Consider the following 16459-nt stretch of genomic DNA (forward strand, 5'->3'; position numbering starts at 1 on the left):
TGGCACAAGTAAATGACGGACGGAGGAGGAATGTAGATCCAGTGTGTAATACCGCTCCTTGACAACACGCCGGACCACAACGTCCGTGTTTTACAATCTGGCATTCGTGCCTGTGCTTTCAAGCAACGCAGTCACCCTCCTCGAAGCCCAGATCTGGCCCGAAGTGGATATTCTCCTCAGAAACCTGAAGTTCCCCTCCTCTCCTTGTAAGGTCGCAGCTCTTATTATAATATTAAGGAAGAGCTTACAGAGGCTACTTAACCCTGGTCTGATTAGCAGTGGAAAGCCTTCAGTCTCTCTGGCATCACCAGCTTCAAGGACGAGGATAGCAGGTGGATTGAGATCAGTGGAAAGCGAAGGATGAGTTATACATCTGCCTATTTATTTAATTGCTTGCCCTCCGACGGCTCCCCATAGTCGGGTCACCTCGTACTAACGCCTTACCGGCGTCTTTACGACTCTCTTTAGCCCGCTGCGCTCTACCGGTGGCTGGTGGCGTTGCCTGTCGCCTGTCCCACTCATCTCACGCCCTCACCGCCGAGCTGGGAGCATCCTTCCCCCGTCTTTTTGAGTTTGGAGGGGTGTCTTCGATTACGATTCTCGCGCAGTGCATGGAGAGAGGGATTCAGTCTCTTAGAAACAGTGGAGGTCGTTCTCTTGGTTTTGCTGAAGGCTTGATGTATGTGTTCGTGTGGTCGGTGGTGTCTGCTCATTCCTCATTTAGTTCACGATTTTCTTTATTCATGCAGTCCACGAGGAGTGCCTGGTCCTTGTCCATGCAGCCCAACAACGGTGTCCCCTCGACCCACGCAATCCATGAGAAGGCCTCCTTCCTCCTCCTCCTCCTCCTTCTTCCTCTTCTCCTTCTTCTTCTTCTTCTTCTTCTTTCTACTTCTTTTCTGATTCTTATTCTTTCTTCTTTTCCTTCTACTTCATTCATTTCACGAAGGTGTTTACTCTTCACTCGAGCATTTCACAATTTCAGTCAGTAGTCCACAACATCCCCTACAGTGCAGTTATTACAACCCATGACGGTCCTCATTGTACAGTTATACTGTTCATGTTGTGATCCTCAGCCTTGTACAAATAGACACAAGTCGGCAGCAATCCACATTGTGCAGGTGTACGGTCCACGACAATCCTGAGCGTACAGTCATGAGTCTGCGACGATCCTCAGTGTGCGAAATCGTAACTGTCCAGGACGATCCTTACTGCGTACATTGTACTCTTCGCTACGATCTCTATCGTACAGCTACACCGTCCACGACAGTCCGCACAGTGTAGCCATGACGGGTTATGGAAGGCTTTGGGGGGGATGCCTCACCTACGGAGAAGAAGGAGGAGGAGGAGGAGGCTGGGGTGTTGGTGTTAAGGTATGTGCTGAGTCTTAACCTTCACTGGTGTGCGTCCCGGGTGCCCCGTGCCAAGCGCAGGGCATCACCTGTGAGGCCCGCGGCCAGGACCGCGATACCGGAGAGGCCGCGGCAGGTGAATCTGGTGATTTTTTTTTCCTCCCCCCCAACTTCGTGTTTGTCAATGACCGCGCCCGAGGCTGCTTTGCATGTGGGGCATCGGGGAAGCGACGGGCGTGTCAGTCGCGGCGGTAGGACTTGGAGCAGGGAGCGTGGGGGCAGGTGGGCCGCCCTGATATGCTGGTAGTTAGGGGAGCGTGGAAAGATTGCCATAGAGGGAGAGAGAGTCGGGCAACACCGGCTCTTGGCAGAGCCCAAGCCGGCCCGCTGCCAGCACCTTCCGCCGCTAGAGGGCAGACCAGGCACCCAAGGTTTTAAAAAGAACAGGGGTAGGCTTAGAGTTCTCACTTGTTCCTGGGCGGGACAGGGCAAGGCGGGCGTTCCTTTTCCTTTTCTGTGTCTCTTTCCTGGGAGCCAGTCATTTGGGCCCAGGTGCGTGTCCTTAGGTAAGTGAACAGCAGGCAGGAGCAAGACGTGAGTGCCATTCTCATCCTTGTACCTCGAGTGTCTCTAGAAAGAAACAAAAAATAATAATAATAAGAAGAAGAATCAGTCTCATGTGTGAAATGTGAATTTAAACCGCTCGCAAAGGACGAGCCATCAGGACTTCATCATCGTAGACTGGGGGGGTGTCGTATCCCTCCCTCTCCCCCTCTCTCTCTCTCTCTCCCTCACGACACAGGACTAGTGCATTGCCGTGGTGAGGAGGAGCCTGTGTGAGCTTACCGGGCGCACACAGTGGGTGGCTGGTGCCTGCCCCCGTGCCCTACCTCCCTCAGCTCCTGCTACGCTCGGGCAGCAGCGCCAGTCGTGGACGCGGCCGCCCCCAACTGGATGGATATTAAGGATGTGATCAATACCCGGTGTGCTAGTCCGTCTTTGATCCCAAGTGAGACGGAAACGATCAGAGTCCTCTGCTGACGCTAGAGCAAAATGTTCTTGAGTGCGAAGGATTAAAGTGATGAAAATGACATCTGTGGCTTTTTCCCCCCTCCCCCGAGGCCTTGTGTGAGCGTGGGATGAGTGGATGGGAAGAGGCGAGTGAGTGCGTTCGAGGCACCGAGTGAGTGCGTGACAAAGGTGTCCAGTAAAAGGTGTGGCCGGTGTAGTCCGGGTCAGGCTATGGTTGCAACACACTGGGGAGGCTAGTTAATGTGGGGCAGGTCACTCCCAGCCAGAGTTAGTGTGGAACAACTCCCTCCCAGCCATAGAGTTAGTGTGGAGTAGGTCCCTCCTAGCCAGAGTTAGTTAGGTGTGGAGCAGGTAACCCCCTAGCCAGGGTTAGTGTGGCGTAGGTCACTCCTAGCTAGTGTTAGTTAGTGTGGAACAGGTCACTCCCAGCCAGAGTTAGTTAGTGTGGAGCAGGTCACCCCTTAGCCAGGGTTAGTGTAGCGTAGGTCACTCCTAGCTAGTGTTAGTTAGTATGGAACAGGTCACTCCCAGCCAGAGTCAGTGTGAAGCAGGTCACCTTCAGCCAAAGTTAGTGTGGAGCGGGTCACTCCCAGCCAGAGTTAGTGTGGAGCGGGTCACTCCCAGCCAGAGTTAGTGTGGAGCGGGTCACTCCCAGCCAGAGTTTGTGTGGAACAGGTCACCTTCAGCCAGAGTTAGTGTGAAGCAGGTCACCTTCAGCCAGAGTTAGTGTGGAGCGGGTCACTCCCAGCCAGAGTTAGTGTGCAGCTGGATAATACTTGTGTCTCATGTGGTGTGGAACAGGTCAATACTGGTGCCTCTTGTGGTGAGGAGCTGGTCAATACTGGCGCCTCATGTGGTGAGGAGCTGGTCAATACTGGTGCCTCATGTGGTGAGGAACAGGTCAATACTGGTGCCTCATGTGGTGAGGAGCTGGTCAATACTGGTGCCTCATGTGGTTAGGAACTGGTCAATACTGGTGCCTCATGTGGTGAGGAACAGGTCAATACTGGTGCCTCATGTGGTGAGGAGTTGGTCAATACTGGTGCCTCATGTGGTGAGGAACAGGTCAATACTGGTGCCTCATGTAGTGAGGAGCTGGTCAATACTGGTGCCTCATATGGTGAGGAGCTGGTCAATACTGGTGCCTCATGTGGTTAGGAACAAGTCAATACTGGTGCCTTATGTGGTAAGGAGCTGGTCAATGCTGGTGCCTCATGTGGTTAGGAACAGGTCAATACTAGTGCCTCATGTGGTGAGGAGCTGGTCAATATTGGTGCTTCATGTGGTGAGGAACAGGTCAATGCTGGTGCCTCATGTGGTGAGGAGCTGGTCAATATTGGTGCCTCATGTAGTGATGAGCTGGTCAATACTGGTGCTTCAAGTGATGTGGAACAGGTCAGTCATGGTGCGTCAAGTGGTGTGGAGCAGGTCAATACTGACTGCCTGAGGCAGTATGGAGCAGGTCAATACTGGCGCTACAACTGGTGTGGTTTGGGTCACTCATCCTCCAACGCCACAGGTGATCGAGAGAGAGAGAGAGAGAGAGAGAGAGAGAGAGAGAGAGAGAGAGAGAGAGAGAGAGAGAGAGAGAGAAGGGGGGTGGGGGAAGAATGTATTATCAATTTGTCCGGTCAGTTTTCATAACGAACAAGACTCTGGTCTATTAACTAATGGAAGGATCTTTGAGCAAGGTCCTTAGTGTCCATACGCACCTTCAATGTAGAGATAAGCGGCAGTCCTATAGCCGCTAAAGACTGAGCAAATAACAGGTCCCTAATGCCCATCTGATGTTCAGGGCGGCACGCGCGCTATACTGAAGGCACCAAGCGTATTCTAACCCTCCGAGGGAAGCAAGATCGAAACCCGTTCCAACCCTCTTCACAGGATGGATTCGGTCTTGCTATTGTTTCCCTCCCCATGAGCGAGGCATTCCCGCTCAGCGCTAGTCATCAGCTGCCATTGATGACGCCCTTACCCTTCGTCCACAACACGGCCTATCGCTGCTATCGGGGTAACGAGGACTTTGAACCTTCTCGCGTGGGTCCGGGGGAGTGGTGGGTGTGTGTTCTGGCCTCGAGATAACGGAAAGGCACCCAAACTTTATTTAGAACTTAGAGGACGTATGAGGCAGTTGGGTACAGTTTCAAGACATGATGATGTAAACTTTTTTTTTTTTTTACTTAATTTACAATGAAACGTGTATCCAATTAAATGGAAATTGGTATTACATGGCAATTTATATCATGAAAGAAATATGAGGTGTTCTTGTGCATGATTTGCATGAAATCAACGTATCAGTGACGTGTTTCTTACGTTTATTTTAGAAGTGCGCGAAAGAAATAGCAAATACTGCTCATTGTTCACTACATTTTTCCAGTAGTGTGAAATATTAAGAGAAAGTTGAATAATCCTCAGAGACTAGAGATGAATAATCTGTTGAAAAAATAATATAACCCACGGGACAACAACAGAATATGAATATTCAAAGCTTTTTTTTTAAACGAGTTATTTGAAGATCGCATTTTTTTTTCTGTATATTAGTTCAGTCCTCAGCTACATTGTTGTCACACTTTTCATTATTGTAGGAAATCGCGTTTTGTAGGTGGAATCGAATTTGAATTTTAGTAACTCCATATGAAAACAAGTCGCTATTCTTGGTTTTTATATTATCATCTTAAAAGCCACATATTATTCAGCCCATCAAAATATATCATTGTGATCTGTATGTGCTGGCACTTGTGCACTTATATATATATATATATATATATATATATATATATATATATATATATATATATATATATATATATATATATATCATACTGTATTTTAAAATGTATTCCTTCACAATCTTTGAACGATTTGCTAATGAGGAAAAATATATATATATATATATATATATATATATATACATTTTGCTAGTGTTCCATAAATAGATTCCAAGTCATATCATGTTACAGTGAGCCACTAGTGTGGTTGACTCACACACATTACGTAATGTGACGGTGTGTATATAAGCATGGCGTGCTGAATTTATATACGACAATGGTTCTTGACTTCTTCGTATTGTCAAGGTCGCCGCTGACTTTGGCAACTGGGAAGAAACCGCGCTGCTTGTTCGTTTAAGATATTTCTAAACACGCCGGCTATCCCAAGGTAGCTGGTACCATGTAGGCCAAAAATGAACTTCATTTGAACTTCGCGCACTGGGAAAGGGTTTATACTATTTTAAGCCCCCCGCGTGTGGACCAATGAGAGCTGCCTTGAGCATACGTCACACTCCACGAGCCAATCATAGCAATCCACATTGAGCATCACGTTTAAGCTGCTCGGCAACTCTGTAAAGCTTAATATACATGAATATTTACTGCAGTATTGTCTTACAGTTATCAGCTTGTGGTGTTTAATGTCCTTTTGCAGTTTGTATGTATAGTCACAGATAACTGCTCGCATGTTTTAGAGTCAACATACTGCCGAACATCCGGTATTTTGGTGAGCGAGGAATCAGCTGTAGCTGCGTCGTCTGCTTCTTGCATCATGAGTATTATTATATATTATCGGGAGAAGTGTGTGCGTTATCAGACACCTGGGTAGGATTAGGTTTCAATTGATTGCTTAGGAGTAGAATTGGAGACTTGTTTCTGCGGTTAGTTTCCCGTGGAGCACAGAATTGAGCGCACGGATCATAGTACGCAGCTCCTATTTCATCTGTTTTCCGTGGGACGCCCGTACGTGGCTGTAGTCCGCTCAGTGTTTTTCTTGAGGTTGTGGAGGGTGTGTCGCACGAACGTAAATGGAAAATCTCACTTGAGTAAAGTCGTGTGTCGATATTCAGTTGCGTCCGCCGCGTCAGATTGTCGTGGATATGGTGGTGCATTGTGTTAAAAACACTTTGACGTGCTAATTTTAGCCAAGGTATTAGTTGTTAAATAATTGTGTTTGTCGGGACGCTGTTAAGATCCAGTGCCGTTCCGTCATCATCAGCTGCGAGCCAGGAACTGCCCCAGCATCTGAGTCAGGTCTTTACCACTCAAGTGAGAATGATTGACATAGTTAATGAAAAGAGCAAATAAATATCGTCAGCTAATGACAAGGTAAGGGTGCTAAATCGGTACCTGACACGAATCCTACGGTAATTAATATTTCGAAGTTCGTATGTGTTAGAGCCATGTGTAGTATATATACTATAGTTAGTGCCATGTGTAGTATATATGCTATAAATAGAGGTATGTGTAGTAGATACTGTAGTTCGTAGTATATTAGAATAGTGTAACATTTGACATGTAAAGCTAAGTTAAGCGTATATTAAAAGAAAGGAAAGATAAAAGGGTTTTATTGAGTTTGATTTGGTGTTTATGATCATGCCTCTGTGAAGCATGTACGATTTATTCATATATATAAAAGATATATACACAGGTATCAAAACCAGTAAGAATGATATTTCCATATTTGTTACTTGTAAGAAAACCGTAATGACGTGGTTATATATATATATATATATATATATATATATATATATATATATATATATATATATATATATATACCATCAACTTTGTAAAAAAGTTATTTTTGTAAATTTTATGTTTATCTGTCAGCTTGAGAAGTGTATCAGTACTTTATATTTCGTAGATAATGATAAGATACTAATATTTTGTACAAAATTACTTGCAAAGAAAATAGAAGCGTCATTTAATGATTTGTACTAAGTTATTCTATGAGATAAAAACGGTGTATGCTTGCCATATTCTTGTTTTCCTCTTGGATATTAGTATTTCTACTTATATGAAGCATCATGGAGGAAAATGATGTTGGCATTATGAAAAGAGTAATTTGTTAGTTGATGAGCCAGACGTTTATCTTGGAGAGCAACCTTTGCTGCTCGCCAGGCAGCATAGTTTGACCTTGTTGAGGCAAAGTGTGGCAGTGTGCCATGTATGTTGTGTTTGACTGGTTGGTAAATGAGTCCTTCAGTGTCAACCAGTTGTGTGACTTCGTCCGAACTCTTGCCTTTATTCATCTCGTTTTGTAAATTAGGTTTTTCAAGGAGATAAGAAGTCGAATCACAAAGCGAAAGTTTGCAGTTTTAGTATATTATACAGCTGGTATGACTCATCCATTGATTAAACATTTTTAAGCTTCGCCCATAACGGATTCGATAAGTTTTCAGTAATTATTTTAATTGCTTTTAACAAATGTGAAAGTTAAGATGCTACATCATCAGAATGAGCAAGATCTCCATAGCTAAATGTAATTAATATACACTATTCATAAGGTACACGTAGAGACATCTTTTACGAGAGTTGTAACAAATGAGATACGATAAACATCTTTATATATATATATATATATATATATATATATATATATATATATATATATATATATATATATATATATATATAATTTACAGTATGTTTGTGCTTGTAAACGATCATATACAGCGTCTTACTTTGAAAGGGTAAAACTTCAACTTATTCCATGGTACAATGTTTATAGTGATAGTCTGTGGTATGGCTTCACCCAGAACCTCACCCATATGTTGAAACACAAACTTTATTTTTACAATTATGGTGATTTTAGTGATATAGAAAAACTTTAACCCCCTACTTCCTGTTGCGCCATAGAAATTATGGCTTTTCTTCAAGGATTGCTCAAAAATGATTAAGCTGAACCTTAGTCTGATGTGTTTCGCATTATTTGGATATTAAGAAATAAATCAGTTACTACTAAGGTTGTAATCAGAAGCCAAGCCACTAATGTTTATTATGTTTACACGTCACGTGCGATACGCCGTATCAGACAAGTCATTCAAATGACTTCCTCAACCACTTGGTGTTCATAGTAATGCCCCTTCATTGTACTTTGTACGTCTTCAAACCAGTGTTTTGCGCGAACCGGTGAGACTTCTCGTTAACGTGAAAGTCTGAAGAGACAGCCTCGTTAAGACTATGATGTTTGTATTGTTTTATCTCCCGAGAGATAGCACTACTAGGCCAAAGAGATCGGTGTAATGCGAGAGATAAGCAGAGCTACCCAGGTCGTTAAGATATGGAGTGTCCAGCGATGGAAGTACCTTGTACACGAATGATATTTAATCTTATTTTCGTTGATGACCAGCGCTCAGTTCGCTGAAGTATTAGGTGTTTTTGCCAGTAGGTGAATGACTTGATTTTTCTTTGTCTTGCAATGGCTCTCGAAGATCAAATTGATTATGAGTAATTTTATGTGGCTGAGCTTCTGCCATGTAGGAACGACGTAAGCTTCCATTTCTTCAAGTGCTTTATTCTTCTGTGATGATCCCATATATATTCGGTGTATGGAGGAGTTATGGTTTTGCTTATTGGTGACTGTACAGCGTGAGGGATCCATTCAGTGTCGTGATGATGTAAGAAGCGGATCATGTGATAAGATGGTAGACCAAAGCCAGCCTTCGCTTCATCCGTCAACCCACAATGTGACTTATAACAAAGGGAGAGGTCATCAGAAATTCATCCGTTGAGTTGAACACTTTTATTCAGTTTTGTTTTCTGAAGTCACTCGGTTCATTCCGCAAATATAGATGGCTAGGATAAAAAAAAAGAGAAGAAGGAAAGTTTGCTTTAATCGCGAGGGAGGAGGAAAACGAATGAGATGTGCGTGGGAGGAAGAGGTTGAGAAAAGACGCGAGGCACATTCTTTGGAAGAGGAAAATGTGTCGGCAGCGCAAGATATGGGTCAGAGGACAGGCGAAAATGGGGATGGAGACGAACAGGGAAAATTGAGCAATTGGAAATCGAGTTTTGAGGGAAAGTAGGTATGGGTTTGTCTAGTAGCAGGTGAGGGAAGTGTGGGAGGAAGAGGTTACTTGGGGGCCCCTCTACCTCCACAGCCGAGTTGGGTCCAAGGCTGCCAGGTTGAGTCGCTGATCGACCGAACTGTTGGACGCCGCGGCTCGCTGGTGTCGTACACACTCTGCTTGTATTTATCTAGGACCTTATACTTCTCCTTCTTACATCCCATGGTCTTCCTCATGATCGCAAGTTAATTTATTGAAGACTTGTACTCCTGATGTTTAAGGTGGTGTTTCTCTTTTTGTGCGGGATGGAAGGTACGTACACCGATCGTGTTGGCGTTGAGAGGTGGTTTGCCTTACGTAGAAGACTGTGACTGTTACCCTCGCATTTCGGTCTCTGACCTGCCTCCCCCATTCGATGGCTCGGTGTACCCGAATGACGGATGTCGCACCTCATGATTTTTTGTGCATGCCGTGCACCTGGTCTGGTCTGGAGCGACGTTTAAGAATGACTCCTACCTGGTTGGCAGGTGGAGGATGAGAGGGTTGTTAATGCTAATGTGAGGTCGGTAAACCTTGTTGTAGGCGGAGAGGGCTGGTATGTTGGTCTGGACGTGAAGTTTATAGTCTTTTTAGAAGTTATTTTAGTTTTCTTTCATGCGAATTGGTTGGCGTTTAAGATTTTCTTTTGTACTTGTGTGTGTGTTCTCTCGTGTACTCACGCACTTACCTGTGTACAAAAAATATGCTCAGTAAAACGCAAACACGGAACATATCAGTCACGTAGGGAGCACTGCAAGGATCAGTCCCAGACTCGCACCCCACACCGAGGTAATCCGGTGCTGGATTGACAGACTGGGAAGAACGTTTACGTTAGATCCTTAAGACGAGAGTTGATATTGGAAGTAAAATGAAAACCAGCGGAGTCTTCAGAGGTCCGCGCGTCGCGTTGACCTCACCAGCAATACGTGGAACCTCTTGAGAAGACCACTGGACTTCCTCAGAAATGATGTCTCCAATAAACAGACCTGTCAGGTCTGTTTATTGGAGGGAAGAGACGCAAGGCAGCAGCAGCAGCAGACGGCCAGTAGACCAGAAGGGCCTCACCTGCGGACCTTGTACACAGATGGAGCTGGGAGGGTAGCGGGTTGCATCCGAAATCAGCCTTGTATTCTTAAGCATATATGGTAGTATGGGTGGGCATGCACACGGCTGCTTTCCAAGTGTGTGTGTGTGTGTGTGTGTGTGTGTGTGTGTGTGTGTGTGTGTGTGTGTTGAAGGACATAGGTTACACAGATGCTAGCTAGGTGCTAGCTTCTTCAGCTGACCTTGAATCCATCTTGGATCATCTTACGGGGTCAGTTCAAAGGTCGCCCTCATTCACCACTCGTCTCCTCTGCGCCCTTATCTTTATTATACAACCTCATCTTCACTACGCATCATTCTACCCCTGAGTAAACAGAAGTAGCCAGTAAGAAGACATGAAAACATTTCCTTTGTTGGGAGAAAGATACACAAATCGTATACTCAATCAGTATATATATATATATATATATATATATATATATATATATATATATATATATATATATATATATATGCAGAGAATCACAACGAATACGTTACATCATAAATGCAGAATCACCACTAGGAAACGGTGACACAGACCCATCTTTGCCCATACAGACAGCGGCCAACTCTCCTTCCAACACACTCCTCAGTGATGTACCCAGGACCAGTGCCTCCTCCCTCACCCTGTGGTTCACTTCATCCTCCATGGTTCCATCCGCTGCCACTTCCACACTCACGGATATCTAGAGCGCCAAAACTTGCCTCTGGCTCTCCTCATTCAAACGCTCATTCTAACCAACCTGCCTCCCTCCCCCCGCCCACACACACACACACACACACACACACACCTCCTCATTACCTTACTTTTATTCACATAAACTATAAGGACTTCCTCCTCTCACGCTCTCACCCAGACTCGGACATCAGACCCTACAGTTGTCCATCAAGTCTTCCATCAGGGCCGTGTCATCTTCAAACAGCAACTGACGCTCCTTTCAGACGTCCCCACCCCATCTTGTTAAAGACCCCGCCCACTAGATCCTTGAACGCTGTCTCCTTGAATTCCTCCACAGTGTGGTTGTGTGTGATGTTTCTCATAGTAGAGGTAATGTTTTGAACATATTATTATTTTCTCATTGTTTATGACACTTTTTGATGTTCCTGGCGCTGTCTTGATAGTTTCATGTCGACGATATGGATAGACTGACCGTGACGCATTCACGGGTCGCCCAGGGTCGAGCGCGTAGGTTCGAATCCGGGTTGCGGCAGTCAATCCACAGTCAACCCAGCTGTTCATCCATCCCTAGGGGTTGGTTGATATATTGGGTACCCGGCTCAGGCTAAGTTATATATCTATAGCGTCAATGTGATGGCCTTGATTATGGCTTCAGCTGCCCGCGTCGTCTCAGCTAACATACGAAGAAACGGAGTTTTCAGTGCGTTTCTTGTACTTGTACGCCTGGATCTGCGCTTCAGGGAGGAGGTGAAGCGATTTCAGTCGTTCCCAGTAACCGTAGTTCCCACATCTCTGACGGGAGTCGTTGTGGGATGCGGTTCATGTAGCGTATTTTCGCCCTGATGGATAATATCTGCCACAACACTTGTAGTCTCGATATCGCAAAGAGTTGTGAAGACTCTCGTCACGGGGATTGCAGTTGCCTGGCTCGCGTGGAGGTCAACAGGAAGCTGACTGTCCACCACACTCCCGCCACACTCGCTGTCCACCACACTCCCGCCACACTCGCTCTCCACCACACTCCCACAACACTTGCTCTCCACCACACTCCCACAATACTCGCTCTCCACCACCTTGCACGACACTCGCTCTCCACCACACTCCCGCCACACCCGCTCTCCACCACACTCCCGTCGCACTCGCTGTCCACCGCACTCCCATTACATTCGCTCTCCACCGCACTCCCGCCACACTCGCTCTCCACCGCACTCCCACCACACTCCCACAACACTCGCTCTCCACCACACTTCCACAACACTCGCTTTCCACCACACTTCCACAACACTCGCTCTCCACCACACTTCCACAACACTCGCTCTCCTCCACACTCCCGCCACACTCGCTCTCCACCGCATTCCCGCCACACTCGCTCTCCACCGCACTCCCACCACACTCGCTCTCCACCACACTCGCTCTCCACCACACTCCCGCCACACTCGAGACTGCACAGATTTGCCTCGTTCCGTTGTCAGCCGACGGAAAGGTGAGCGCACACTACTAGATCTTCAGCTCGCAGACGTTATGTAATGACTTGTTTACGGACGTGTCCCGCACGGTCCAGGCGCGGAAATGTACTGAGCAGCGTTATTGAACCCATGATCTTCTTATGGGGTAATGGGGTGGTGGGATGGAGGTGGATTACATCAGTGATTATATGGATCTATCCTATGTCGGGAGGGAGTTCTAATGTGTGTGTGTGTGTGTGTGTGTGTGTGTGTGTGTGGCCAGCCTAGGTAGTAGCATGAGGGTTTACGCATAATATACGCTGTACAGGTATATCTACGCTACGCCGTGCTTAGGATCTTGATCGTGGTCTTCCTCCTCGCATGTTTACGCCTTTCGTCCAGGGCCCCGGGGATATCTCTAGGGCGACGCTGCCATTCCAGTCAACTTAAAAAACTCCTCCTTGGTAAACTGTCAAGTCTTTAAACGGATCCTAAACACGCCGCGCTCTCCCACCTCCACCCCAGTCAGGTTGAAACTCGTTATAACAAATTACAGGAGGACATTCGAGTGTATTTTTTTTTTTTTTTAACCCCGTTCAGATAATTACATCGCCAACACTCATTTTGCGGGCACAGGAATATATTATGGATATTTATAGTAACGGCCGTGACTACGGCAATATTCTTAGGGCTCCTGCCACTAGTGAGCACTATAGTGAGTTGATACAATCATAACGAAAGGCGAAATTTGTGAAAGATATAATTGTGCCTTATTGGTGAGGCCATGCGAAAAATAGCGACTAGGCTACGCTGGTTTCATTATATACCGTATGGTATGTGTGTGTATATATATATATATGTATGTATGTATGTATGTATTATGATATCGTGTATTTATGAATGTATGTGTATTGAATTAGATTACTAATATCGGTTCTTTCTGTTTGGGTTTCCAGAGTAGCAGATTGTGGAGGGAACAAGTGAGTGAATAGATCGCCCGCCATAACCTAGCCACCATGGAGGACGGACATTGCTTCCCCTACGAGGATGTGATCGCGAAGTTCGGGGTCAAGGCGGAGCATGGCCTTACCGACGCCCAGGTGAAGGAGTACCAAGAAAAATATGGCCCCAACGGTGAGTTGACTCTGGCCGGCTTAGGCCTGGGTGTGCCAACGTGTGGGTCTGGGTAGGATCACCCAGGACACTTGTGGGACGGTGTAGGAACAACCAGGGCACTCCTGGTACAGTGTAGGAACAACCAGGGCACTTGTCATACACTTATAGGAACATCCAGGACACTCCTGGTATAGTGTAGGAACAGCCAGGACACCCGTGGTACAGTGTAGGAACACCCAGGACACTTATGGTACTGTGTAGGAACACCCAGGACACTTCTGGTACAATGTAGGAACACCCAGGACACTTCTGGTCCAGTAGGAACACCCAGGACACTTCTGGTCCAGTAGGAACACCCAGGACACCCCTGGTACAGTGTAGGAACACCCAGGACACTTCTGGTACAATGTAAGAACGCACAGGACACCCCTGGTACAGTGTAGGAACACACAGGACACCCCTGGTACAGTGTAGGAACACCCAGGACACTTCTGGTACAGTGCCTATTAGGCAGAGACAGGGAGGTCTTAGGATTGTAGTGTCCACCTGGAATAGGAGGTCCTGACATTATTACAGGACGTAGACCCGAGAAAGTAGATTGGTCCTACGTGTCATGTGGGGATGTCTCTGACCCGGTAGTTCAGTATATGAAGGGGCACGCATGACGCCTGGGGGATGGGCTATATGATATACAGGAGGACCTGCATGACCCCTGGGGGAAGGACGTCGTAGGAGACCTGCATGACTCTGTGGGGACGGACGGTATACAGGGAACTGCTGCATGACACCTGGGGCAGCGACGGTGTAGAGGACCTGCATGACACCTGGGGGGACGGATAGTGTAGAGGGACCTGCATGACACGTGGGGGGGAACGGTCAGTTAGGACATCCAGAGCAACACTGTTCATAAGTGAAGATGGGTGAGGGGTGTCGTCATCACCGTGCCTCCATTTACAATATTGCCAGCAATGTTGGTCAGATGATACTGTAAAATGCCAGGACAGAAATACCGTAAAATGGGACCTGAAGGAGTCTTTTGTGTAAGTGGGACCTGAAAAGGTCTTTTGTGTAAATGGGATCTGAAAAGGTCTTGTGTACTTAGGATCTGAAAAGGCCTTTTGTGTAAATGGGACCTGAAAAGGCCTTTGTGTAAATGGGATCTGAAAAGGTCTTTTGTTGTAAATGGGATCTGAAAAGGTCTTTTGTGTAAATGGGATCTGAAAAGGCCTTTTGTTGTAAATGGGATCTGAAAAGGTCTTTTGTGTACATAGGACCTGAAAAGGCCTTTTGTGTAAATGGGACCTGAAAAGGCCTTTTGTGTAAATGGGATCTGAAAAGGTCTTTTGTGTAAATGGGATCTGAAAAGGCCTTTTGTGTAAATGGGATCTGAAAAAGTCCTGTGTAAATGGGACCTGAAAAGGTCTTTGTGTAAATGGGACCTGAAAAGGCCTTTTGTGTAAATGGGATCTGAAAAGGCCTTTTGTGTAAATGGGACCTGAAAAGGTCTTTTGTGTAAATGGGACCTGAAAAGGCCTTTTGTGTAAATGGGACCTGAAAAAGTCTTGTGTAAATGGGACCTGAAAAAGTCTTTGTGTAAATGGGCCTTAAAAAAGTCTCTGTGTATTATATACATACATAGTGTTTAGGTTAAGAGGTGCTAGTAGGTAAAGAAATAACAAAGATACTCGCGCAATCCAATTTGGCTAATGTGAATGGGAAAATGTTTGCTGAAAACGTGTGTGTTTGTGTGTGTTCATATGCATTTAGGGTTCATATTTTTTTTTCTTCATGAAATACAGCATAGTGCAATTATACGTATGTGTTTGGCCTGACAGACAGACAGTCTCTCTCTCTCTCTCTCTCTCTCTCTCTCTCTCTCTCTCTCTGACTACCAGTAGCCCGGGTTGATGACTGGAGGAGGAGCTGGGTGGGTTAAGGCGGGAGGGCGTGGTGATGTTCGACCCTCAAGATAGAGGAACCTGATCTTAGTAGCGTCCTTGGTGCCCGTCCGTAGATGATGCCACTAGGGAGGCGACTGTGCTATTTGGGCGGGAGGGCGTGGGCCGGGTCTTGGCCGGGGCACCACTGGCACTAGCATGCTGGGCACTCCACTCCTCCTCCTCACCCTTCCACCCTTTTCCCCCCTCCCCCCTTACTGCCGATGCTGGCCCCAGTATGGCGCGTTCCCCTCCACCCCTCCTTCCCTCCCTCTCGCCTCCACCACTCCCACAACCACCACCACCGCCACCACTCCTCTCCATTACCTTTAATTAGCCCCTTAAGTGAGAGGGTACGACGTTGGAGCAGAACGGTGTACATGATCCCCTAACACGACGGTACAGCCAAGGATCGCACCGTCGTACCCAAGGCTGGTATCGTGTGGCTCAAGGATCGCACCGTCGCACACACACACACACACACACACACACACACACACACACACACACACACATGTTATCAAGTATAATTCTTTATTTTCTTTCGTATCCCCCACCCCCCACACCCCGTCCAGTCAGCGCTGGAGATAATAATCTCTTCCTTCTTCATTCCTCCCACAGAATTACCGGCAGAGGAGGGAAAGTCTCTCCTGCAGCTGATCCTGGAACAGTTCGACGACTTGCTTGTGAAAATCCTGCTTCTGGCAGCCATCATTTCCTTCGTAAGTGTCTCAATTCTTGTGCCCTTTTTTAGCCTAAGTGTGGGATGGCAGCGGTCGTTTGGCTAAAACGCCCATTTGGGCTGTGGGTATAATCACATTTGCCCACTTAGATCTTATATATTTGTCAAGTTAATCAGGTTAAAAAGTGCCCCAGTTGGGGTTAATCTTGTATTTGTTAAGTTGATCATGTTAAGAGGTGCCCCTAGTTGGGGTTATACTAGATGACCGGGAGCAGTGTGTTTTGTCTCGCTGGCTTCGGGGTATCATTATGCC

At 46.4% G+C, this 16459-nt stretch overlaps 1 protein-coding gene across 8 annotated transcripts in view; it reads left to right on the forward strand.

Moving 5' to 3' along the window:
* Positions 1-107: 107 nt before the first annotated feature.
* Positions 108-16459, forward strand: part of LOC139754093 (calcium-transporting ATPase sarcoplasmic/endoplasmic reticulum type-like) — an 86699-nt gene continuing 70347 nt past the window's right edge. For 4 of the 8 annotated variants that reach the window (XM_071671169.1, XM_071671168.1, XM_071671165.1 and 1 more), the window contains exons 1-3: positions 1780-1918; positions 13368-13545; positions 16086-16186. In XM_071671169.1, the coding sequence (XP_071527270.1) occupies positions 13428-13545; positions 16086-16186 (219 nt within the window). In that variant the 5' untranslated portion in view covers positions 1780-1918; positions 13368-13427. Of the gene's footprint in view, positions 207-1779; positions 1919-6132; positions 6479-13367; positions 13546-16085; positions 16187-16459 lie in introns of those variants that run through there. The other 4 variants (XM_071671170.1, XM_071671164.1, XM_071671167.1 and 1 more) reach the window with 3 other exon arrangements.

The sequence above is a fragment of the Panulirus ornatus genome, chromosome 16 (genome assembly GCF_036320965.1).
Source record: "Panulirus ornatus isolate Po-2019 chromosome 16, ASM3632096v1, whole genome shotgun sequence".
Taxonomy (NCBI): Eukaryota; Metazoa; Arthropoda; class Malacostraca; order Decapoda; family Palinuridae; genus Panulirus; species Panulirus ornatus.